A 23,260-nucleotide genomic window follows, 5' to 3' on the forward strand; every position below is an offset into this window, starting at 1 on the left:
TACGGCCAGACCAACCCATCATCATGTCGATAAAAAGCAATCCCAAAACAAAAAAGTGTCTCACGCCGAGAGAATTCTTTGAGAAACTCTACGGCCAGACCAACAACAGAAACAACATTGTCAACAACAAAGATGCCCTGAGTGAAAACAACAACAATGACATTAAAGAAAGAGCACTTGACGAACACGCTGATGGAGTAAATGAAATCAACAACACTCGAAATACAGTTGAAAAATGTGGCAAACCAGGAGAATTAATTTTATTTTAGAGGGACCACTTTGTCCAGACTTCCGTTATAGTACCTAATCGATTTACTCCAATTTTTTTTTTCTCCAAGGAATCGAACTCGGGTTCTTCTACAAAGAAAGCACATTACAGACCAGTCTAAATCAAGTTCGGCTCCTATACAATAGCATTCGCCATAAATGAATACAAAGAACAGGCCGACATAAAACCTAGCAAGGGGACGAATAAGCATACAAATCAACTGAATTCGCATTGTGTTCATTATTGTCACCTTGATCCAGACTTAGCAAGATGTTTTGCCTGTGTCAAGGTAGACTGAGAAAAACAGAGGTTTTTGCCCAAGGCAATGCATGAAAAACAAAGACGCCCTAACTCCTTGAACTTGCAAAGACCAGACTGTCAATCAGTGAGTGAGAAAAAACACCCTCAATAATGCTGAATGTTGCTGAATTTTATGCTGAAAATGCTGAATTTTATTGAGGACTTGTAGCGACCATCTGAGTTATCACTACTAGTAATTAATTAATTTAATTATAAATGACTTTTCACCAATAAAATGAGAAATATCTGCAACAGCAGTCCCTACACTTCAGTAAGAAAAAAAAAAAAAAAACTTAAGAAGGTCTTATCATAATTTTGACTGAAGATGAGTCAGTAGTCAAATTGATAACATTGAATAGTGTTACTGTGTTGATTTGTTAATGATGATGACTTGATGAGTAACCAAATTGATTTAGAGATGTTTCTAACATTGAAACTGACTTCAAGATCACAAGTTTAAGGTCTGTTAGTTAGATGATGAACTAAAGATTTAAGCATATTTCGTGATAACATGATAGTTTTATCAAGATTAATCCATAGTCTTATCTTTTTCCAATAGCATACATAATCTATCTCTCAAGCTTCCTCACTCTTTCTCTCTTCAAATCTTCCTAATATCTTCTCTCTGATACAAGGTAAATTATGTTCCCAGTAGTTGTTGTTTTGTTTGTTTTTTTTTTCAATAGATATTCAAAGTCACAGACAACTGACGGCGGTTTTACCCTCCATTCGGCCACAAGCTACCCGCCTTCTCACATTAACCTCATAAAGCCTGAGGAGTGGGGCCGGGAAAAGCCATTGCCCACATGGTCACCCATCCTGATACTAACCACGCGCATCGTTGCTTAACTTCAGTGATCCATGGGAAACTGAAGCATTCAACGTGCTATGATGCGACTTTCATGGAAATACATTAAAAACAAGGTGTATATTTTTAAGACAAGGATTCTGGATGAGTTACCGGGTGCTTCTTATCGCGAAATTTGTGCTATAGCCCAGGAAAAGCTAAAGACAGTATGTCGATTTTGCACACAGATTGAGTGTTTTCAAAATGAGGGCAATTTTTCGGATAGCGTTGTCTGCCACACCTGATCACCGTCACAAACAAAATCCCCAAAAAAGTAAACCTCATTTTGTTATCTTTCATTTAAAATAAATATCACTCTTTTATCTTGAAAATTGAACGTGTAGCATCATTTTAAAAACCGTCAGGTAACTCTGGACCACCCTGTAAAATGGGACTTCAGATTTTTACCCAAGACAGAGGCATCTTCCAAAAGCCTTCTTTTTGGCAAACCACCCTTTATATTTTTTTTTCTTAAGCGCTTTAACAATAGGTAGGTCCTACCTAGGTGTATGGTTGAAACATGAATATTATTAGAATTATATGATACTTTATATTATAGCTTTTTTAGTTAATATAGGAAGTTTGGCTGAGAAGTTTGATTATGCTGAGATTAAATCGTGTGTATAAACCACCTCTTTTTGAAATCAGGCAGCAGGCCAATCGGTATCAAATTGCAGAGAATTTGATACCTATTCCCTATTCATTGCGTAACCTCTGACCACATGTTTGTATAATTATTATATTGTTGGTGGATGCTTCAAAATGACCATTGCAACTTTGCAATGTTAGTGGATGTGCCAAAAGCACCAAATTTTCTAATTCAAGGTCCTACCTAGGTATATATGGTTGAAAACATGAATATTATTAGAATTATATGATACTCTATATTATAGCTTTTTTAGTTAATTATAGGAAGTTTGGCTGAGAAGTTTGATTATGCTGAGATTAAATCGTGTGTATAAACCACCTCTTTTTGAAATAAGGCAGCAGGCCAATCGGTATCAAATTGCAGAGAATTTGATAGGTACCTATTCCCTATTCATTGCGTAACCTCTGACCACATGTTTGTACATTATATTGTTGGTGGATGCTTCAAAATGACCATTGCAACTTTGCAATGTTAGTGGATGTGCCAAAAGCACCAAATTTTCTAATTCAAGGAGTACCAACTGGGTACTAGAAGGTCCTAGTTTGAAACAAATTTCAATGTCAATGACCTTCCTAGTGCACAATCACAGATTGTAGGTAGGTAATTAATTACCTATCTATATTATCTCATCTTACGAGGGAAATGGGAAAAAAGACCCTTACCCAATCATGTATGTAATAAGTTGTTCCGGTTATGAATGAAATTTTTCACCTATCTCATCTTACGAGGGAAATGGGAAAAAAGACCCTTACCCAATCATGTATGTAATAAGTTGTTCCGGTTATGAATGAAATTTTTCAATATGTTGTGCATGTTGTAGGGATGTCGATATTATATCGATATTTCCGGATATCGATATTTTCGGTTATCGATATTTTTGTTTCGATAATATCGCATATCGATATTACCTACGCTTTCGATAATATCGATATTCTTGATTCGATACGGCATCCCTAGCATGTCGTGATTTGAACTGGACTCCCGGTATTGTAGGTATTGGTAGGTACCCTGTTTCGATAATATCGCATATCGATATTACGCTTTCGATAATATCGATATCGGTAATATTGATATTCTTGATCTTGATTCGATACGGCATCCCTAGCATGTCGTGATTTGAACTGGACTCCCGTTATTGTAGGTATTGGTAGGTACCTACTTATACTTATACGTATACCTTGAGTCATCCATACTTCCAACTGATATTTTATACATCGGTTCCCTACCTACCGTTGTTTTTCAAGGATCTTCCCTAGGACCCTTTCTTAGTATGTAATTGCTCCGTGCTTTGCTAAACCGGAAAGTATACTTTGACTACTACACTTGAACCCACTTATAAACCCAACTGGTCAGTACATCTCATCAATACTTGGACCCAAACCAAGAACCTCTGAAATCCACAGTTCTAATGACACACCATTCAATACAGCCAAGACTGCAAGCAAATTCCCCTTCTTCCTAAAGAAATATTCAGTCATAGGTAAGAACTTAAGTCCCTAAAACCAACTGGTCAATACTTGGACCCAAACCAACAACCTCCAGATCTGAAATCTACAGTTCTAATGACATCAGATATTGGTTTTTATTTCAACAGTAATAGAGCACCATTCAATACAGCCAAGACTGCAAGCAAATTCCCCTTCTTCCTAAAGAAATATTCAGTCATAGGTAAGAACTTAAGTCCCTAAAAAATACCAAACAATAAGTTCACCTTCATAGCAACAAAAAGCACAATAAGATTCGAAGGTTGCTGGATCAAATAGATATACCTACAATCATGAAAGTTTTTCAGAAAAACACCTGAATGTGAGGGCTTTGGACTGGCTGATTGATTGAGCTCAATAAGGAATAATTAATGATTTTGTCAAATAGAAATACAACCATGAAAGTTTTTCAGAAAAACACCTGAATGTGAGGGCTTTGGACTGGCTGATTGATTGAGCTCAATAAGGAATAATTAATGATTTTGCAATTTAAATCAAGACCATAATCCCTACCTACACAGAAGAGTGTGCAGTCTGTGCAGAACTTGACATCAATAAGTTAAGTACCTAGGTATTGTAAACTTAAGTGTCAACTGTTTGAGATTCTTGGGTCAGGATATTACTTACCGTTTTCCTTTTGAGGTAGAGGAATATGGTAGGTGAATTGCACGGAACTTAACAAATAGGTACCTAGGTATTGTAAACTTAAGTGTCAACTGATTGAGATTCTTGGGTCAGGATATTACTTACCGTTTTCCTTTTGAGGTAGAGGAATATGGTAGGTGAATTGCACAGAACTTAACAAATAAATTGACAAAAAGAAATGGTTTACAGGAAAAGAAGAGATCGCCATTAAACAGAGAACAGAAGGAGAGTAAACAAAATTCACTATCTAACACTTTTATGGCCATTTAGAAGATTGATTAGGGAAAATATGAAAACACATTTTACGATTGATTAAACACTTGGATCATAGGTAAGAGAACTGAATTTATTTAGTGTAAAACTCATGATTATATGATGTTATGATGATAAGTAGGTAACTAAAAGGAAAATTTTATTGAAAACTTTACGAACAAGAACAAAAGATACGCGAATTCACAGGGGTCTAGCTTCTAGCTGAGCTCCTGATAATTTGTCTTTGTCAGTTTTGTGTACATTTCGTTCTGCACGGATTTGCGACATTTGCGTCTACTGCGCGATTTTCTGCGCAGAAAACTTAAAGTAGTCTGTGCTCACACTGAGTGGATCGCGCTCTAGCGGTCATTTAAAAGGAAAATTTAAAACTTCTTTGCGAACAAGAACAAAAGATACGCGAATACAGGGGACTAGCTTCTAGCTAAGCTCCTGATAAATAAAAAAGTGTTTTGCTGTTTTGCATTGGTTTTGTCGTTTTGTGTACATTTCGTTCTGCACGGAGTGCACGGATTTGCGTCTACTGCGCGATTTTCTGCGCAGAAAACTTAAAGTAGTCTGTGCGTAAAAGGAAAATTGAAAACTTCTTTACGAACAAGAACAAAAGATACGCGAATACAGGGGACTAGCTTCTAGCTGAGCTCCTGATAAATAAAAAAGTGTTTTGTTTGCTGTTTTGCACTTTTGCATTGGTTTTGGGATCTGGCACAGGGGAGCGTGTTGAGGACGAGATTTTTGTGGGAATTTTGCTATAAATCCCACCATTAAAAAAAATACCCTGTATAGGTAAGAGAACTGAATTTATTTAGTGTAAAACTCATGATTATATGATGATTTGATGATAACTAAAAGGAAAATTTTAACAATACAAATTTTAGCCCATGAGGTTGTGTTTATGCATCAGGTTAGGCTTGCTAGGACAGAAAAAAACAGAGGGGGGGGAGGGGAGTATCAATTCAAGCCTAGCCTACCTACTACAGAACCACAACCTAAAGCACATGCATATAAATTTATGGGTATGAACAAATAACTCTTATTTAAAACTCTACTCTAGAGCACAAAGAGGTTGAACGTAGAGGATCTCTCATCTCGTAGAAAAAAGTGAAGCCGAAACCAGATTTAACGGTCTTTGTGAAAAACGTGATCTTTTATTTCCGGGTATGAAGCAGTTTTGGTGTTTTGGCTATTTTCAACTATTTTGGAATAACTACACTCTGGTAGGTAAGTACCTATGTAGTGTATAAATAAATTATCATAGGTCATACCTACCCTATAATAAAAAAAAAACACAATACCTAATATAATACTGATATATGTAGGTACCTACTTGCAAATTTTATTGAGAAGAGCCCAATTTTGGAAGAAATTTTGGCTCCAAATACCTTTTTTTTTATTTATTTGAAATTAAATAAAGCCCCACAGTACAGCCACTGAATTACATATATACTATATCTACCTACATAGCTACGTATACTCCCTATAGCCTATAGGTACCTACCTAATTCAAATTCCATTTGGAAGTTAGCGCGTCTGTCTTGTAACCGGTAGGCCTCGGGTTCGATTTTCCCCGAGGTGAACATTATCCTAAACGGGTAAGGTCCGTTCTCGGAACAGCTGATGGCTTTCTTCTATCCTGGTCCTGCTTTTCTCTTCGATTTCGGGACGAACCTCCGTTGTTAGAACAACTGTAAAAGGTCGAAAATTCAATTTTTATAATGAAAAAGTTCAAAGATTTGTGACGTCAGACTTAACGCAGTTGCTATTTTTGTCCGCTAGGTAGCGCCACTATGCAAGCACGCTAGCGGCGGAGCAGAAAGAACTGCGCAGAAACGTATGCGCACAAATACATTAATGCGTTACCTGCAAGGGAGCTTTGCTCGGGACATTTGATGTGACGTCATCGCCTACGGGAGCGTATGCTGTGACGTCAAAGTTTACGATTTGCCGGTATTTTTTAAATCGATTTATCTCGGGATCTAGAAGTCGTAGAAGAACAAGAAAAATTCCGTTGGTCCTCATTTTTCCTGCTCTATGACTTTGAAACACCCCCCGAGGTGAACATTATACTAAACAGGTAAGGTCCGTTCTCGGAACAGCTGATGGCTTTCTTCTATCCTGGTCCTGCTTTTCTCTTCGATTTCGGGACGAACCTCCGTTGTTACAGCTTCCTCTGTGAACCCTCTTAATAATTGACATTTCGGTCTCTTTATGTTTTTTATCTTTATTTCTCTTGTTTATCCTAGCCAATAGGACTGAAAAAAAAGTTGCGTCGTTCATACGGGCAGGGCTTGCGAATAACTAGAAGTAAGTATCTACATAAACGCCTTTAAACACAACAATAGTCTTCGCATCCATACAAATGCTCAATGCCCACGAGCGTAATCTAATAAAGATTTTCATTAGATAGAATATAGAATATACTCTACCACATCTACTTATACGTATACCTTGAGTCATCGGTACTTCCAACTGATATTTTATACATCGGTTCCCTACCTACCGTTGTTTTCCAAGGATCTTCCCTAGGACCCATTCTTAGTATGTAATTGCTCCGTGCTTTGCTAAACCGGAAAGTATACTTTGACTACTAGATACACTTGAAAAGTTCGGAGTGAGACCCGGAGATGTTCTTCCAGGGAATGGTTCCTGGACACTTTGTAGAAAATTAAAATTCATAACACCCTATAGGTATATGTTTCTCAACGTGACAATAACACCCTGTATATTTTTCTCAACGTGACAATAACAATATAATAGAATCAATTCCAGCTTGATGCGTTCCACCATTGTGATATAAGTGCGATGTAGAATCCAGTGGTGTGGGGTGAGATTTCCCAAAGGGAATTCCCCTTTTGAAAGTCGACGAGGGTAGAAAGCAGATAGAATCCGGGCATCAAATCCGGTTTGGTGTGAATAATAGGATACTGCAATCACGTTTCATCCTCTGTCCCTCACGTTTCTAACCGGATAGAAAAAAAACTGTTTTTTTTTATCGACTTGAACATTGTCAACATAGTCGTCCTATGTACAATGGAGGAGTTGCAAATGGGTAAAAATTATGAATAAATGGTCGATTCCTAAAAAAAAAAAAACAGGTGCTTCTTTAAAAATGTTTTTAATTACCTTTTTAAAAGTGTTTTTAATTTGCATAAATTAGTTGCCAATGCTACGAAAGGCACCTTTTAAGACTTTAACTTAATGTACCTAACGTAAGTTAATAAAGGATTAGGTACCTAGGTTCCTGGGTACCAACAGTTTTTATTGTAGGTACCTATTATTACCTACTGAATAAAAGAAGTGGATAAAAGTTCTTCTTTGGAACACAATAAAGTAGCAAAAGTCTAATAGTCCTGGACAAGGAGTGATCTCTTTCGACAATTCGTGTTGCGGCATAAAAGAAGGTACTTACCTAAATGTCTTTGAACTTTTTGACAAGAACCTAAAATTGAAGGAACAAACCTACCTTCTCCATCATCATGTCGATAAAAAGCAATCCGAAAACAAAAAAGTGTCTCACGCCGAGAGAATTCTTTGAGAAACTCTACGGCCAGGCCAACAACAGAAACAACATTGTCAACAACAAAGATGCCCTGAGTGAAAACAACAACAATGAAATTAAAGAAAGAGCACTTGACGAACACGCTGATGGAGTAAATGAAATCAACAACACTCGAAATACAGTTGAAAAATGTGGCAAACCAGGGTGAAAACAACAATAATGACATTAAAGAAAGAGCACTTGACGAACACGCTGATGGAGTAGATGAAATCAACAACACTCGAAATACAGTTGAAAAATGTGGCAAACCAGAAATCAACCAAAATAGAAAGTCTGAAACTTACACAGAATTCAAGGAAGATAACAAAGAACGGCTGAAAAACACACCTCAAGATGCACCAAAATCGTCAAATGTATCAAGTTGTCCGCAGATGCATCAAGAAGAGATCGAAGATCAGGCAAATTTGTCTGAAAGTGATGACGAAATGAAAGATAGCACCAACCTACAATTCATCGAAGAAACTTCAGAAAACATGGAAAAAGCTAGTCGAAACCAAAAACAAACTCATCAGGGTTCCCAAGATGTCTGAAAGTGATAACGAAATGAAAGACAGCACCAACCTACAATTCATCGAAGAAACTTCAGAAAACAGGGAAAAAGCTAGTCGAAACCAAAAACAAACTCATCAGGGTTCCCAAGAAACGTCTTTCACCCAAAATCAAAACTCTTCCCTAGAAACGTCTTTTAAAAGTCCACCGAGGATTTCGTCCAGTGGAAAATCTAAAGGAACGTTTTTCCGTGCACCGTTGAATAAAACGGTTTTCCCCCCCCCTGGGAGCTGGGAAAATTGGTGTAATACGTCAGTAAAACCGTTATAATAAACTGGTAATACTGGTATAATTTAACACAGAATTCAAGGAAGATAACAATGAACGGCTGAAAAACACACCTCAAGGTGCACCAAAACCGTCAAATGTATCAAGTTGTCCGCAGATGCAGCAAGAAGAGATCGAAGATCAGGCAAATCTGTCTGAAAGTGATGACGAAATGAAAGACAGCACCAACCTACAATTCATCGAAGAAACTTCAGAAAACAGGGAAAAAGCAAGTCGAAACCAAAAACAAACTCATCAGGGTTCCCAAGAAACGTCTTTCACCCAAAATCAGAACTCTTCCCCAGAAACGTCTTTTAAAAGTCCACCGAGGATTTCGTCCAGTGGAAAATCTAAAGGAACGTTTTTCCGTGCACCGTTGAATAAAACGGTTCCCTCAACGATTCATCAGCATACGACCAGCGTGTTCAACATTCACCAGTCAACCTACTTCAATCCACCGCCTCTATTCTCAACCAAGACCAGACCTACCGCCTCGAGGTGGAATACCAGAAGAACGAGTACGTCTCTCGAGGGCGCCGGTTCGAACTGGCTGAAGAGCTGGCACTGAGCGAAACGCAGATCAAGATCTGGTTCCAGAACCGACGGGCCAAGGATAAGCGAATCGAGAAGGCGCAGATTGATCAGCAGTACAGGTGAGTTTAATAATGCTTATTTATACTGCTCGCATAGGACTGAAAAGTCCCTTTACTCCAGCAGAAGGCTACTACTATTATTGTGGTCAAATTCTCAAATTATATCGAGGATAAAAGTCCATACCTCGGCTGGGATTGGAGCCACACCCTCCTGTTTACCAGGCAAGCATCTTGACAACTACACCACCGAGGCAGGTTAATTACAGAGTAGTTAAATCAGCGCTTCTTTATTTTCTGTGTACATCTATTCTTGTAAAATACTAAACAACCTCCGTTGCTCGCTGGAAGTCCCACATTCCCAAATGGGTCGATGTTTTTTCGCTCTGCGTTTGGACTTCCACTGGATTCACTCAATCCAAAGTTTTTTACCTAATGTCCCTTTTTCTAGTTCGATAATTTAATAGAAAGCCGTGTGGTGCTCACACCAGATTTTTTGAGCACCTCAATTGACCACCTTGTGATATCACCGTGTTGTGTATTGTGGAGGCATCAGTTTTTTTCTCAGCTCTGTCAAGGATAAAAGTCCATACCTCGGCTGGGATTGGAGCCACGCCCTCCTGTTTACCAGGCAAGCATCTTGACCACTACACCACCCAGGCAGGTTAATTACAGGGTAGTTAAATCAGCGCTTCTTTATTTTCTGTGTACATCTATTCTTGTAAAATACTAAATAACCTCCGTTGCTCGCTGGAAATCCCACATTCCCGAAAGGGTCGATGTTTTTTCGCTCTGCGTTTGGACTTCCACTGGATTCACTCAATCCAAAGTTTTTTTAGCTAATGTCCCTTTTTCTAGTTCGATAATTTAATAGAAAGCCGTGTGGTGCTCACACCAGAATTTTCGAGCACCTCAATTGACCACCTTGTGATATCACCGTGTTGTGTATTGTGGAGGCATCAGTTTTTTTCTCAGCTCCGTCATGGGACCTTCTAATAATATGGTGGTGAAAAACGCCAGCAAAGTCACAAAACCGAGGTCACCAAGGAAACGTAGAATCTGAAAAATAGTGGAAACACGGGATATTGTCATGGGACCTTCTAATAATATGGTGGTGAAAAACGCCAGCAAAGTCACCAAACCGAGGTCACCAAGGAAACGTAGAATCTGAAAAATAGTGGAAACACGGGATATTAGATTTTTTTTTTTTTTTTTGAAAAGGTTTGAAGAGGGAACTGTAGGTAACTGCTAAGGCACGGGATATTAGATTTTTTTTTTTTTTTTGAAAAGGTTTGAAGAGGGAACTGTAGGTAACTGCTAAGGTCTTATCGTCCCGAAATCGAAGAGAGAAGGAAGGCAGGTTTAATATCCATATCTGGAGCATCATCAGTCAATAAAGGTACTGGCAACAAGTCACAACTTTCTTCAAGTCAATCTTAGTGATGTAGTAATTAGCGCGGTGGACTTTAGATCTGGAGGTTGGGGCTCGAGCTCAAGTTGGGACATAAAATAAATTAATTGGCCAATACGGGATATTAAGATTTTTTTTTTTTTTAAAAGGTTTGAAGAGGGAACTGTAGGTAACTGCTAAGGTCTTATCGTCCCGAAATCGAAGAGAGAAGGAAGGCAGGATAGGAGAAAGCCATCCGTTCAGAGAACGAAAATTATCCGTTCAGGATAAAATCCGCCCCGGGCGGGTAGCGAACTCGCTGCCTATAGCGCTTACATGGCAGACGCGCTACCTTACAAGCTAACTAGGCTGGCAATTAAACCAAGTTTAATATCCATATCTGGAGCATCATCAGTCAATAAAGGTACTGGCAACAAGTCACAACTTTCTTCAAGTCAATCTCAGTGATGTAGTAATTAGCGCGGTGGACTTTAGATCTGGAGGTTGGGGCTCGAGCTCAAGTTGGGACATAAAATAAATTAATTGGCCAACCAGTCAAAATTTGTGTCCTATTTGACGTCATCAGTATCATCACTCAAGGAGTAAATTGTAAAAAGAAAAGAAAATAAGGGGAAAAAATGCACTTACAAAGATATACATGTTGTAGGAGGAGAAGCCTTCGCTCATGAACAAGTCCCAGGGGATGGTGAAAAAGTTGAAAAGATAAATAAAAAAAAAAGAAAATAAGGGGAAAAAATGTACTTACAAAGATATACATGTTGTAGGAGGAGAAGCCTTCGCTCATGAACAAGTCCCAGGGGATGGTGAAAAAGTTGAAAAGATAAATAAATAATAATAAAGTAAGATCAAAGGTCAACGCCAAATACCCGAGGCTGAGTGCACCCCGTATTCCAAGCACAGAGCCCAAAAAACCTCGACTCTTCGGATTTGAACCCTAGTCCTCCGGTTTGCAAGCGCTTACATGGCAGACGCGCTACCTTACAAGCTAACTAGGCTGGCAATTAAACTAAGTTTAATATCCATAATATCCATATCTGGAGCATCATCAGTCAATAAAGGTACTGGCAACAAGTCACAACTTTCTTCAAGTCAATCTTAGTGATGTAGTAAATACACTACAATAAAAAAAACCCCTCCGGGAATCGAACCCGGAACCTCCGGAGTGCAAGTCCAGTGTGCTACCCGCACTCGGTCATGGAGGTTGCGATTTCTATTTTTACCTCGTCAAAGTGGTTCAAACAACTTGAGAGAGGAATTCCCACGGTCATCATTCCTGCTACAATTATCAAGGTGGTATTTGTAGTGACTAGATTTTCCTTGTTTTGCAATTCTGCAATAGAGATAACATATTGGCCGATTAAATGGTTTGTTCATTTTACAGCACAAATTCACAACTTCAGAGAGGTATTCAAAACTTCCACCTGTCTGTCGTACCTCGCAAAGGTTTCCTAAAACATTACTAACATATATAGTGTACAGACCTAACAGAAAGATAACAAGATAAAGGTCTTACCATAACCACCACAGTGTTCTATGATAACCCCCATGGCTAAACCAGAGCCGAGCACAAATCGGAACGGTATGGCAAAGGTCACATGTTCCCAGACATTATACGCGTGTCCAGGAAGAAGGAAGTGGGCTCCCAGGTAGATGATTGCGAACATCGATGATAAACTGGTCCAGAAGATGACTGTCTTTTGAATCTGTTGATGAGGGACAGAAGACACAAAGAATTTCTCACAATAAAACACACACACACACACACACACACACACACACACACAAATTTTGATTTTTAAAGCAATGGACTAAAGGCAGAAACACACTGCCATCACGTCACTTTACGTGAACTCATAAGGAGTCAGAAAGATGTAGTTCAAAGTTTTCCCATAATATTGTAGGTAATCTCGTTCAGGACAGCCACACTACTATCACATCATGTGCAAACTTCCACAGAAAAATATGGATAGGTTTTTGGGAAGAATTTGGTTAACCAAAGACAACAGAAACACCAGAATTTCACGACTTACCACGGAGAACTTGAAGTCCATTCTGACCAAAGCGTCCGTCATGTAGGCAGCACATATACCGAAGATGTACGGAGGCATACGAATGTAGAACGGATTGTTCATGAACCGAAAGTACTGTGCCCGGGCATGGTGTCGGAAATCTCTGTAGAATAAATAAAAATCATATAGAAATATAGAATGAAATAAGATATAAGTAAAACGGTCATAATAAGAGTGCTTATTCATACTGCTCGAAAAGGTCTAAAGCAGCGAAAAGGGCTAAAGCAGTAATTCCCAAACTTGGGTCCGCGGTTGTTCATGAACCGAAAGTACTATGCCCGGGTATGGTCTCGGAAATCTCTGAAGAATAAATAAAAATCATATAGAATGAAATGAGATATAAGTAAAACAAACAAATACTATTGAGGATGAAATTCCATGCCTCCCTTAGGATTGAACTCACGGCTTCCTGAGTACCAGGAGACTTATTGATCTCTAAGCCACCAAAATAGGTGTAAAATTGTAAATGAAATATGGGATAGAAAAGAAAAGACCTATACCTAAAGTAACTATGGTTCAACACAAAATCTGAGAGTACGCTAGTGCGCCAGGACAAGTTCCAGTATTAAGGAACGAGGTAGCTCTCCTCCCCGTTAAGTCAAGAAAGTTAGACAGCGCTACTATAGAGATTATATTTCACTTACTTGATAGATAAATGCCAGAAACTGGTTTCACCATTGAAATAAATCACTATGGACGGAATGAGGTGCGCCAAGATGAAAGCGAGAACCAAAATTCGAGTGCGCCAGGCGGGCGCTTTGGTGACCCAATAGATGAGTGACAAGCCAATGAGGAACAGTTGAAACTCGGTCGATAGATACCAAGATGATGGAATGCACTGGTAACAAATGGATGTATTTATTTAGACACTTTTTTGGTTATAATTCAGTGTACACCAATACAAGAAATTAAAAACAAAGGGCGAAATTATTGCCCATTTTACCCTTAATGACTTTTGAGGCTATCTCTTTCACTTTGCTAAAGATAACTGTGACAGCGACTGACATTTGTGGTAACAAGAAAGGCAGAGGAGCAGATATCCGCATCCTTTCGGGGTGATGGAATTCTCAGACTCCTCAATTTCCTACCGCTTACTGTATTTATGGAGTACACCTGTGTATGGTGTACAGGGCGAACAGGACCAGAAGGGAGTACACGGTGTATGGAGTACACCTGAAGAAATTTACTCTACATATTTTGATCGACTCATTGAAATGACCCTGTCTCAATCCATTATAATCGTGGTGCTAAATTGCTAATACCAACCCAAATGTACCTAGGTAGGTATGTATGTGAGACTCTTTTTCAGAAAGAGTTAAGTCTCAAGGTGTGTCCAAACATAGTCGACCGGCCGTCAATCGACGTCGATTCACATCAATCGACGTCGATCCTCATCGATTCACATCAATCGACGGTTAATCGTGTATGTGAGACTCTTTTTCAGAAAGAGTTAAGTCTCAAGGTGTGTCCAAACATAGTCGACCGGCCGTCAATCGACGTCGATTCATGAGCATTATTGTCAACAGTATGAGCATAGTTGTGTTACTTTCCTAATCCCAACGCATTTGTAGTGAAGTTAGCTATCGTTCTGCAGTATTTGCAGAGTTTAATGCTGGTCTGTTGGTCAGAGGGGGTAACCAACCTCAGTGGTGCTGTGGTTAACGCGTTAGACTTTGGATCTGGAGATTGGTGGTGCGAGTCCAAGTCAAGTCATAAAATTTATCTAGATGTAATAATTGGGGAACGATATTTGTGACAAGCATTTAAATAAGTATGCTTAACACCATGAGCATTATTGTCAACAGTATGAGCATAGTTGTGTTACTTTCCCAATCCCAACGCATCTGTAGTGAAGTTAGCTATCGTTCTGCAGCATTTGCAGAGTTTAATGCTGGTCTGTTGGTCAGAGAGGGTAACAAACCTCAGTGGTGCAGTGGTTAACGCGTTGGACTTTGGATCTGGAGATTGCTGGTACGAGTCCAAGTCAAGTCATAAAATTTATCTAGATGTAATAATTGGGGAACGATATTTGTGACAAGCATTTAAATAAGTATGCTTAACACAATTAAAAAATTCCTGTTGGTCAGAGGGAGAGAAGTTTCAGGAGGGAGAGTCCCTCCGTATACCTCTCTCCTGGAGGAATCGCCTATGTAGGTATGTATCCGGAACTTTCCGGAAGTTATTTACATTTTTACTTTTTAGCTAAATCCCCTTTATTTTAATTTCTGTTTCGCTTCATATATTTTCCTCTGATAGAATATAGAATATACTCTACCACACTCTCCACACATAATCCCTTTATCCCCTATTATGATACAATTAAGATAGAAAGGGATAAAATGCGACGCCGCCATTGGCTTTTCCTCTGGGTATTATTTCCCACATAAGTACCTACAAAGATGTCGAAATGGAAAGTACTTCGAAAGCGTTTCACTTCACGTTCGAATCTTTCGGCGAAAAAAAAAGTACAATACATTTTGAAAATTTAATATGGCGTAAATTGTTGTTGAAAAGCACGAGCAGACATTTCAGACAAATAACAATAACCATTTTGTAATCAATGTGGGAATTTCACCACTTGCTACTCTCCAAACTTGTCCAGGGCGGCTTTTTCAACAGGGTACCTATTTAGGTAAGTTAACGCATATTTTTCATAACGATAATGATAATTTTTATTGCTGAATTTTCCTCGCTGCTGATCGAAACAGTTTAGAAATAAATTACTTTGATTTTCTTCGTTAGAAATAAAGGTTTGTCGTGATTTTCTTCGACTAACAACGAACGGGGTGTGAAATTTAGATTGCCGTTTTGTTTCGATAAATACCTTACTAAACAGGCCTTCCTTTTTTGACACCTACTTGAAAAAAAAAAAAACAGGTGCTTCTTTAAAAGTGTTTTTAATTACCTATTTAAAAGTGTTTTTAATTTGCATAAATTAGTTGCCAATGCTACGAAAGGCACCTTTTAAGACTTCCACTTAATGTACCTAACGTAAGTTAATAAAGGATTAGGTACCTAGGTTCCTAGGTACCAACAGTTTTTATTGTAGGTATTACCTACTGAATAAAAGAAGTGGATAAAAGTTCTTCTTTGGAACACAATAAAGTAGCAAAAGTCTAATAGTCCTGGACAAGGAGTGATCTCTTTCGACAGATAGGTATGGGTCTAGCAGCTTTATATGTACCTTAAAATCCTTAAATGTGGTCCAGTTCCGGATCAATCTGAGGGCACTGCAGTGCGCCAGGCCAAGTTCCAGTAAGCATTACTTTAGGGAACATCGCTTGTGGTTGATCCTTAAAGGACTGATTGCCTGAACACTTTTTAATGGCTGTTCCGGTTGCAATCCAGTCTTTTGAGGAGCTGTCCAAAATCTCAGTGATAAAGGCTTGGTGATGCTTTAGTAGTTGAGTTAAAAGGGCCCTACAAAAGAGAAAAGTAAAAAAAGAAATATAGGCGTACCGGACATTCGCCTGTAGTTTATGTGATTAGCTCTCATTCTTTAACTTTGGTGTATCGGTATTTAAGTTCTTAACAAAATTAGCAAAAATTTGACTGAGCATTATAGGTAATGGCACTTACTCAAACGTTCGGGTATTAGACTAACATTGTCATCCGATTTAAATGGTTGGGTATCACAACTTTTTGGTGGGCTGCCCCTCAGAAGTGCCAGAACTGGAGGAACGAGAGTAGCCACACATGAGGTAAACACCAGAGTAACACCTGACGTCCAGAACGAGGGAATGAACTGAAAATAGAATAGAATATACCTTGTTTATCCTGCTGGGAAAGGACTGAAAAATCCCTTTTCCCACCAATATAAACAAGGTCTTATATATTTTGACATATTTTAGGGAGGACCGGTCCCTATAATAAACCTAACCCTAACCCTAAACATAACCCTTAACCAAAATATGTAGGACCAAAATTTATTTGTAACAGCATGTAAAGGCGCATGAAGAGCTGAAAGAAGATATGAAAAGAACATGGAAACTGACTAACATCACTATCATTCCGATTGTCATTTCGAGTGAAGGCGTAACTAATGGCACTTACTCAAACGTTCGGGTATTAGACTAACATTGTCATCCGATTTAAATGGTTGGGTATCACAACTTTTTGGTGGGCTGCCCCTCAGAAGTGCCAGAACTGGAGGAACGAGAGTAGCCACACATGAGGTAAACACCAGAGTAACACCTGACGTCCAGAACGAGGGAATGAACTGAAAATAGAATAGAATATACCTTGTTTATCCTGCTGGGAAAGGACTGAAAAGTCCCTTTTCCCACCAATATAAACAAGGTCTTATATATTTTGACACATTTTAGGGAGGACCGGTCCCTATAATAAACCTAACCCTAACCCTAAACATAACTTAACCAAAATATGTAGGATCAAAATTTATTTGTAACAGCATACGTATATTAAAAGTCAACTGATGAAGTACTTGAAATAAATATACAAACAAAAAAGAACCTAGGCACTTGTGCTTGTGAAAGAGGAACCTCTTATTATGTACGTATTGACACGCTTATCTTGATTTTTCATATCAGATATCAAATACACCTGTTCTTGGACTTGAGGTTTTTTTACTTCAAGGTCGAGGTTGGGTATATACCTACGTATACTGTACTTTATCTGGGAATTTTATTCAGTTTTGACCACTTCAAGGTCGAGGTTGGGTATACGTACACGTATACTGTACTTTATCTGGGAATTTTATTCAGTTTTGACAAGGGCTCATATCCTAGGCCCTGGGCAGGAACTCTGGGAAGTTAGGATAAGATGAGATTAATATATAATACACTAGCTGAATTCCGTCGCTTCGCTCCGGAATCCCGCTAGTTCATCCCGAGGCATGGCCAAACTTGTGGAAAAGGCATGGCCGAGATCGAGGTTGGGTATATACGTTATACGTATACTGTACTTTATCTGGGAATTTTATTCAGTTTTGACAAGGGCTCATATCCTAGGCCATGGGCAGGAACTCTGGGAAGTTAGGATAAGATGAGATTAATATATACCTAATACATTAATACATACTGACCATAATCTTAAAAACCACATTTTTTGGGAATCAAGGGACCCTAAAACAGATATTTCCACCCATTTCCCGATTTTGATAATTTGCACTGATTGCAATACTGACTTTGTAACTAGTATTAGGTATTTCTGTAAACTGAAGACCTCACTCAGACTCTTTGCATAATCGGAGACCAACAAAACTCTCCTCTTTTCATCATCATAAGCATAAAAATGGAGCTGTCATAATAAACACGAACTTGGCAAATTAAGGGGTCATTTATAAGCTTTTCAGAGAACATCATCATATATCATATTTTTAGCAATGTTGCACATGGTTGGTATCTGGATGGGTGAGATCTGCTGACTTTTCCCAGCACTGAGGCTGTGTGAGGTGATTGTGAGGATTCAGAGGATTTGCTGGTTATATATACATAGGGCTAGGGTAGAGAAGGCTTAAAGAATAGGCAGATGCACGAGCAATGTTGCACATGGTTGGTATCTGGATGGGTGACCATCTGGGTGACATCTGCTGACTTTTCCCAGCACTGAGGCTGCGTGAGGTGATTGTGTGCACATGGTTGGTATCTGGATGGGTGACCATCTGGGTGACATCTGCTGACTTTTCCCAGCACTGAGGCTGCGTGAGGTGATTGTGAGGATTCAGAGGATTTGCTGGTTATATATACATAGGGCTAGGGTAGAGAAGGCTTAAAGAATAGGCAGATGCACTTCCTTCCAAGCTGACTAGGCTGGCTTGCACCCAATCTTAATTCTTTCAGTCCATAGTGAGTACACTTCATCAGTTGGTGGTTTGGTTACAAGGAAACCCGGCCGGTCTTAAGCTGAATCACCCGCTAACATTTCTCCTGGGCAAGTTTTTCATCTACCACATTCAATTATGGTGGTCATTTCTAGGTGAGGATTTCTTCTATGCTTTATCAATAAAATTATTATTTATTCATTTAGGTAATTGGTTTTGTAATTCAATATACCTAGGTACACAATGGACCTAAAAAAGGCCTCCCTTAGGATTGAACTCACGGCTTCCTGAGTACCAGGAGACTTATTGATCTCTAAGCCACCAAAATAGGTGTAAAATTGTAAATGAAATATGGGATAGAAAAGAAAAGACCTATACCTAAAGTAACTATGGTTCAACACAAAATCTGAGAGTACGCTAGTGCGCCAGGACAAGTTCCAGTATTAAGGAACGAGGTAGCTCTCCTCCCCGTTAAGTCAAGAAAGTTAGACAGCGCTATAGAGACTATATTTCACTTACTTGATAGATAAATGCCAGAAACTGGTTTCACCATTGAAATAAATCACTATGGACGGAATGAGGTGCGCTCATCCTCCGTCCCTCACGTTTCTAACCGGATAGAAAAAAACTGTTTTTTTTTTTATCGACTTGAACATTGTCAACATAGTCGTTCTATGAACAAGTAGAAGCACATACTTACTTACAGGCACCGAGGCAGGTATTTGCATACCTATTCTGAAGATGAAAAGAAAAGCACCTATCCTCTCTTTAAAAGGAAAGTGGGACGGACACTTTTGATGCTTTTTTTTTTTTTTTTTTTTTGGCGAGAACCAAAATTCGAGTGCGCCAGGCGGGCGCTTTGGTGACCCAATAGATGAGTGACAGGCCAATGAGGAACAGTTGAAACTCGGTCGATAGATACCAAGATGATGGAATGCACTGGTAACAAATGGATGTACACCAATACAAGAAATTACAAACAAAGGGCGAAATTATTGCCCATTTTACCCTGAATGACTTTTGAGGCTATCTCTTTCACTTTGCTAAAGATAACTGTGTCAGCGTGATAGCGACTGACATTTGTGGAAACAAGAGAGGCAGAGGAGCAGATATCCGTATCCTTTCGGGGTGATGGAATTCTCAGACTCCAGTTACTCTCTTCAAAGTTCTCCCTGACATAGGTACACTTATTAATTCTATTAATAAGTTTTTTTTTATTATTATTAACCATCTCCACTAAAATTCAAATAGCTATATAGAACATCACAACATAATATATGGATGACTCCACTATTTTCAGTCAATTAATTATGTAGGTAATATGTACATTTTATATGTTATGATGTACATCAATACAAGAAATTACAAACAAAGGGCGAAATTGTTGCCCATTTTACCCTGAATGACTTTTGAGGCTATCTCTTTCACTTTGCTAAAGATAACTGTGTCCGCGTGATAGCGACTGACATTTGTGGAAACAAGAGAGGCAGAGGAGCAGATATCCGTATCCTTTCGGGGTGATGGAATTCTCAGACTCCTCAATTTCCTACCGCTTACTGTATTTATGGAGTACACCTGTGTATGGTGTACAGGGAATAGTACTTAGTATGTTAATGAATATCTCCGTATATCTCTGTTATACGGATGGGTATACCATTTATATGAAAAATGTATGTTATGAGTTTTTTGTCAATCAAATATAAATGGAAACTTGTTAATGTTAATGTTTCTCAATATGAAACTTCTGGCAACTCACTCCAATAATTATTTCTTCTTCTTCTTCTTCTTCTTCTTCTTCTTCTTCTTCTTCTTCTTCTTCTTCTTCTTCTACGGTCCTTTTTTTTATTAAAATCATCTTATTAACCTGCCTCGGTGGTGTAGTGGTCAAGGCGCTCGCCTGGTAAACAGGAGGGCGTGGGTTTAATCCCAGCCGAGGTATGGAATTTTATGTGTTTTAGGATAGGAATAATTACTTAAAATTATAAACACCTTTTAAACAGAAGGCAGGTACATAGCTCAGTGTGAGTGAGCGGTTAACGCGCCTGTGTTGACTGTTGAACATTTTCACGAAATTTTGACAAGTCGTCAAAATTGATGTGATTTTTATAAATAAGTTTCATAGAGGGAGCTAAGGTTTTCATCGCCCCAAAAGCGAAGATTATAGAAGGAACTTGCAAGGAAGACAAGCCAGCCTTTCCGAGGACGAACCTAATTTGTTTAGGACAAAATCCGCCCCTGGGAGCTAAGGTTTTCATCGCCCCGAAAGCGAAGATTATAGAAGGAACTTGCAAGGAAGACAAGCCAGCCTTTCCGAGGACGAACCTAATTTGTTTAGGACAAAATCCGCCCCGGGCGGGAATCGAACCCACGACCTAGCTCTTACAAGGCAGACGCGCTACCCTCCAAGGTAACTAGGCTGGCTTGCTAAATTAAACAAACCTTTTATCTCCCACTCTTTTCGTTCCTGGTACAGGAATAGGTACGAGTATTAGGTATTCACAAGAAAAATTTGCGTGAATAATAATTGAAACTTGAAATGAGTACCTATACCTACATTACCTACTCCTACTACCTAAGGTCCTAGACTAGGTGCGCACAAACTGCGGCCCGCCAGCTCCTTTCGTGCGGCCCGCGAGTTCATTTCGATTTTTAAGAAAGGAAAATGTAAAAGAAAATAAAAATGTGTTCAGAGGATTTTTATCATTATTTTTCTGAAAGGTTGCAGATCAAATTTTTCAAAAATTTCGCCTGCGGCGCGGCACTCTACTTCATTTTGCTTCTTTTAGTGTTCAGCAGAGCTGTATGTGGAGAACAAAATGTGTAGGAGGATCTAAGAATTAGGTAGGTAGATAACTCAAAAATTAATTAATGACAAGCTTCAGGTACCTACATACTTTTTGAAAAAAGTGTATGCTGGCTGCCCAGTAGATTTAAAGTTGATCAGGCTGCGCTTCTAAAAGGTTGAACAAATTTTGCAAAAAATTGCCTTCGGCGCTATAATTTACTTTCTGATTTTTGTGTGTTAAATTAGCTAATAAATATGTCAAAACTAACGAGCTTCGGACCCTCTTAAAATAAATCATTCCTAGGATTTATGGATTCCCGCGATGGACTTTTCAATTCGAGACTGGAATAGCACAAGCTCATGATATTTGCCATAGGTGTTAGGTACCTACATATAGTACATACCTACCTTATTAACCTTATTAAATTTTATAAACCATGTGCGTGAAAGACCTTGAGAAGAAAATTTCACATGTTGAATAGGACAAGAAATTCAAAGTTATTAGTCTTCTATTTGGTGCTTGTAGCATGATATTGAAGAAGAAAAAAAAACCTATACAAGATAGATAGGTATCTTTCAACTTCAACAGTTTACCGCATAGGTATTTCCGTGTCCTTGTAACACTGGAATTATTATGCTCCTCCTAAAAAACTTACTTCCAATAATGTCCAGCCGGAGGCATTTGTCTGGCTTCCATTTCCGCGGCGGAATAACACATCACATCCGTCAGTTGAACATGAAAGTGGATGCGATGTTTGGCAAATGCCATGGACAGCGTCTTATTGAGAGAAGTCTGGATGTCCTCGGTAGTACACGATTCTGGCACACAAAGACCCCATTGGAACGAATCACGCTTATATCGAATGAAGGGATCTCTGGGCTGCAACAAATTGACCAAAATAAGACTAAAAATAATTACCTACAGTTGTGAAGAATTCTCCTCAAAAAGCCCACTCTGAGGCTTAGGTGTAGGGGCAAGGAGTCCTAAAAGATGAGTTAAACATATAAGAATCGCTCCTCAGAACAATCTAAATGTTTGGCATAAGCTGGGGGGCTGCAACAAATTGACCAAAATAAGACTAAAAATTACCTACAGTTGTGAAGAATTCTCCCAAAAAGGCCCACTCTGAGGGTTAGGTGTAGGGGCAAGGAGTCCTAAAAGATGAGTTAAACATATAAGAATCGCTCCTCAGAACAATCTAAATGTTTGGCATAAGCTGGACCGAAGGACAAATATCTTTCGATTTTGGGCAACTTTCTATCAAGCGTCGAGATGCGCGAACGTCAAGAGTTCGAAGCGCCGCGCCGCTCCGCCCAATAACTTTTTTCTTTTTTGAAGAGGTTTGACAGAGGGAACTGTAGCTGTACATGAAAGCATTTGCTAATCCTCTCCACTTAGCTTAAGGTTTACCTTGGGGTTCATTTTGATCTCCAAGCGGCTCTTGACCGAAAAAATTGTAGATCCACATTATAATTAAAAGTTGGTTATCATATTTCAAATAACTATAAGTAGGTATGCGAATAATACTTAAAGGGGAAATAAACTAATTCGAGAAAAAAGGAAGTAAAAATGTAGGCCTACTAGAAATTTACCTAGGTACTTGGACTCACCTAAGCTTAATTAGGTGAGCCTATTTTTTTTTTTTTTTTTTTTTTTTTTTTTTAAATGATATTAGAGGAAACTCAAGTTGCGGGTTCGATTCTCGCCCGGGGCAAACTTGAACCTCTAAAAACATTGCACAACCATTATCCTCGCATCTAATATTTTCTGATTAGTATTAGGTA

General features: G+C 38.8%; 1 protein-coding gene across 1 annotated transcript; it reads left to right on the plus strand.

The window, feature by feature from the left end:
* The first annotated feature begins 7,939 nt into the window (after positions 1 to 7,939).
* Positions 7,940 to 9,998, plus strand: LOC103513830 (homeobox protein rough). The gene is made up of 4 exons (XM_008478679.3): positions 7,940 to 8,113; positions 8,394 to 8,504; positions 8,957 to 9,071; positions 9,248 to 9,998. The coding sequence occupies exons 1-4, from the start codon at positions 7,940 to 7,942 to the stop codon at positions 9,493 to 9,495; spliced, it is 648 nt and encodes a 215-aa protein (XP_008476901.1). The 3' UTR covers positions 9,496 to 9,998.
* Positions 9,999 to 23,260: the final 13,262 nt, after the last annotated feature.

The sequence above is a fragment of the Diaphorina citri genome, unplaced genomic scaffold, assembly GCF_000475195.1.
Source record: "Diaphorina citri unplaced genomic scaffold, Diaci psyllid genome assembly version 1.1 scaffold1032, whole genome shotgun sequence".
Classification (NCBI taxonomy): Eukaryota; Metazoa; Arthropoda; class Insecta; order Hemiptera; family Psyllidae; genus Diaphorina; species Diaphorina citri.

Bases quoted from the DNA above. Each gene is read 5' to 3' on its own strand.
- LOC103513830 (XM_008478679.3), top strand. From the start codon at position 7,940: ATGTCGATAAAAAGCAATCCGAAAACAAAAAAGTGTCTCACGCCGAGA. The intron at 8,114-8,393 runs GTAAATGAAATC...AGTTGTCCGCAG, and splicing joins TTGACGAACACGCTGATGGA to ATGCATCAAGAAGAGATCGA. The intron at 8,505-8,956 runs GCTAGTCGAAAC...AGTTGTCCGCAG, and splicing joins CTTCAGAAAACATGGAAAAA to ATGCAGCAAGAAGAGATCGA.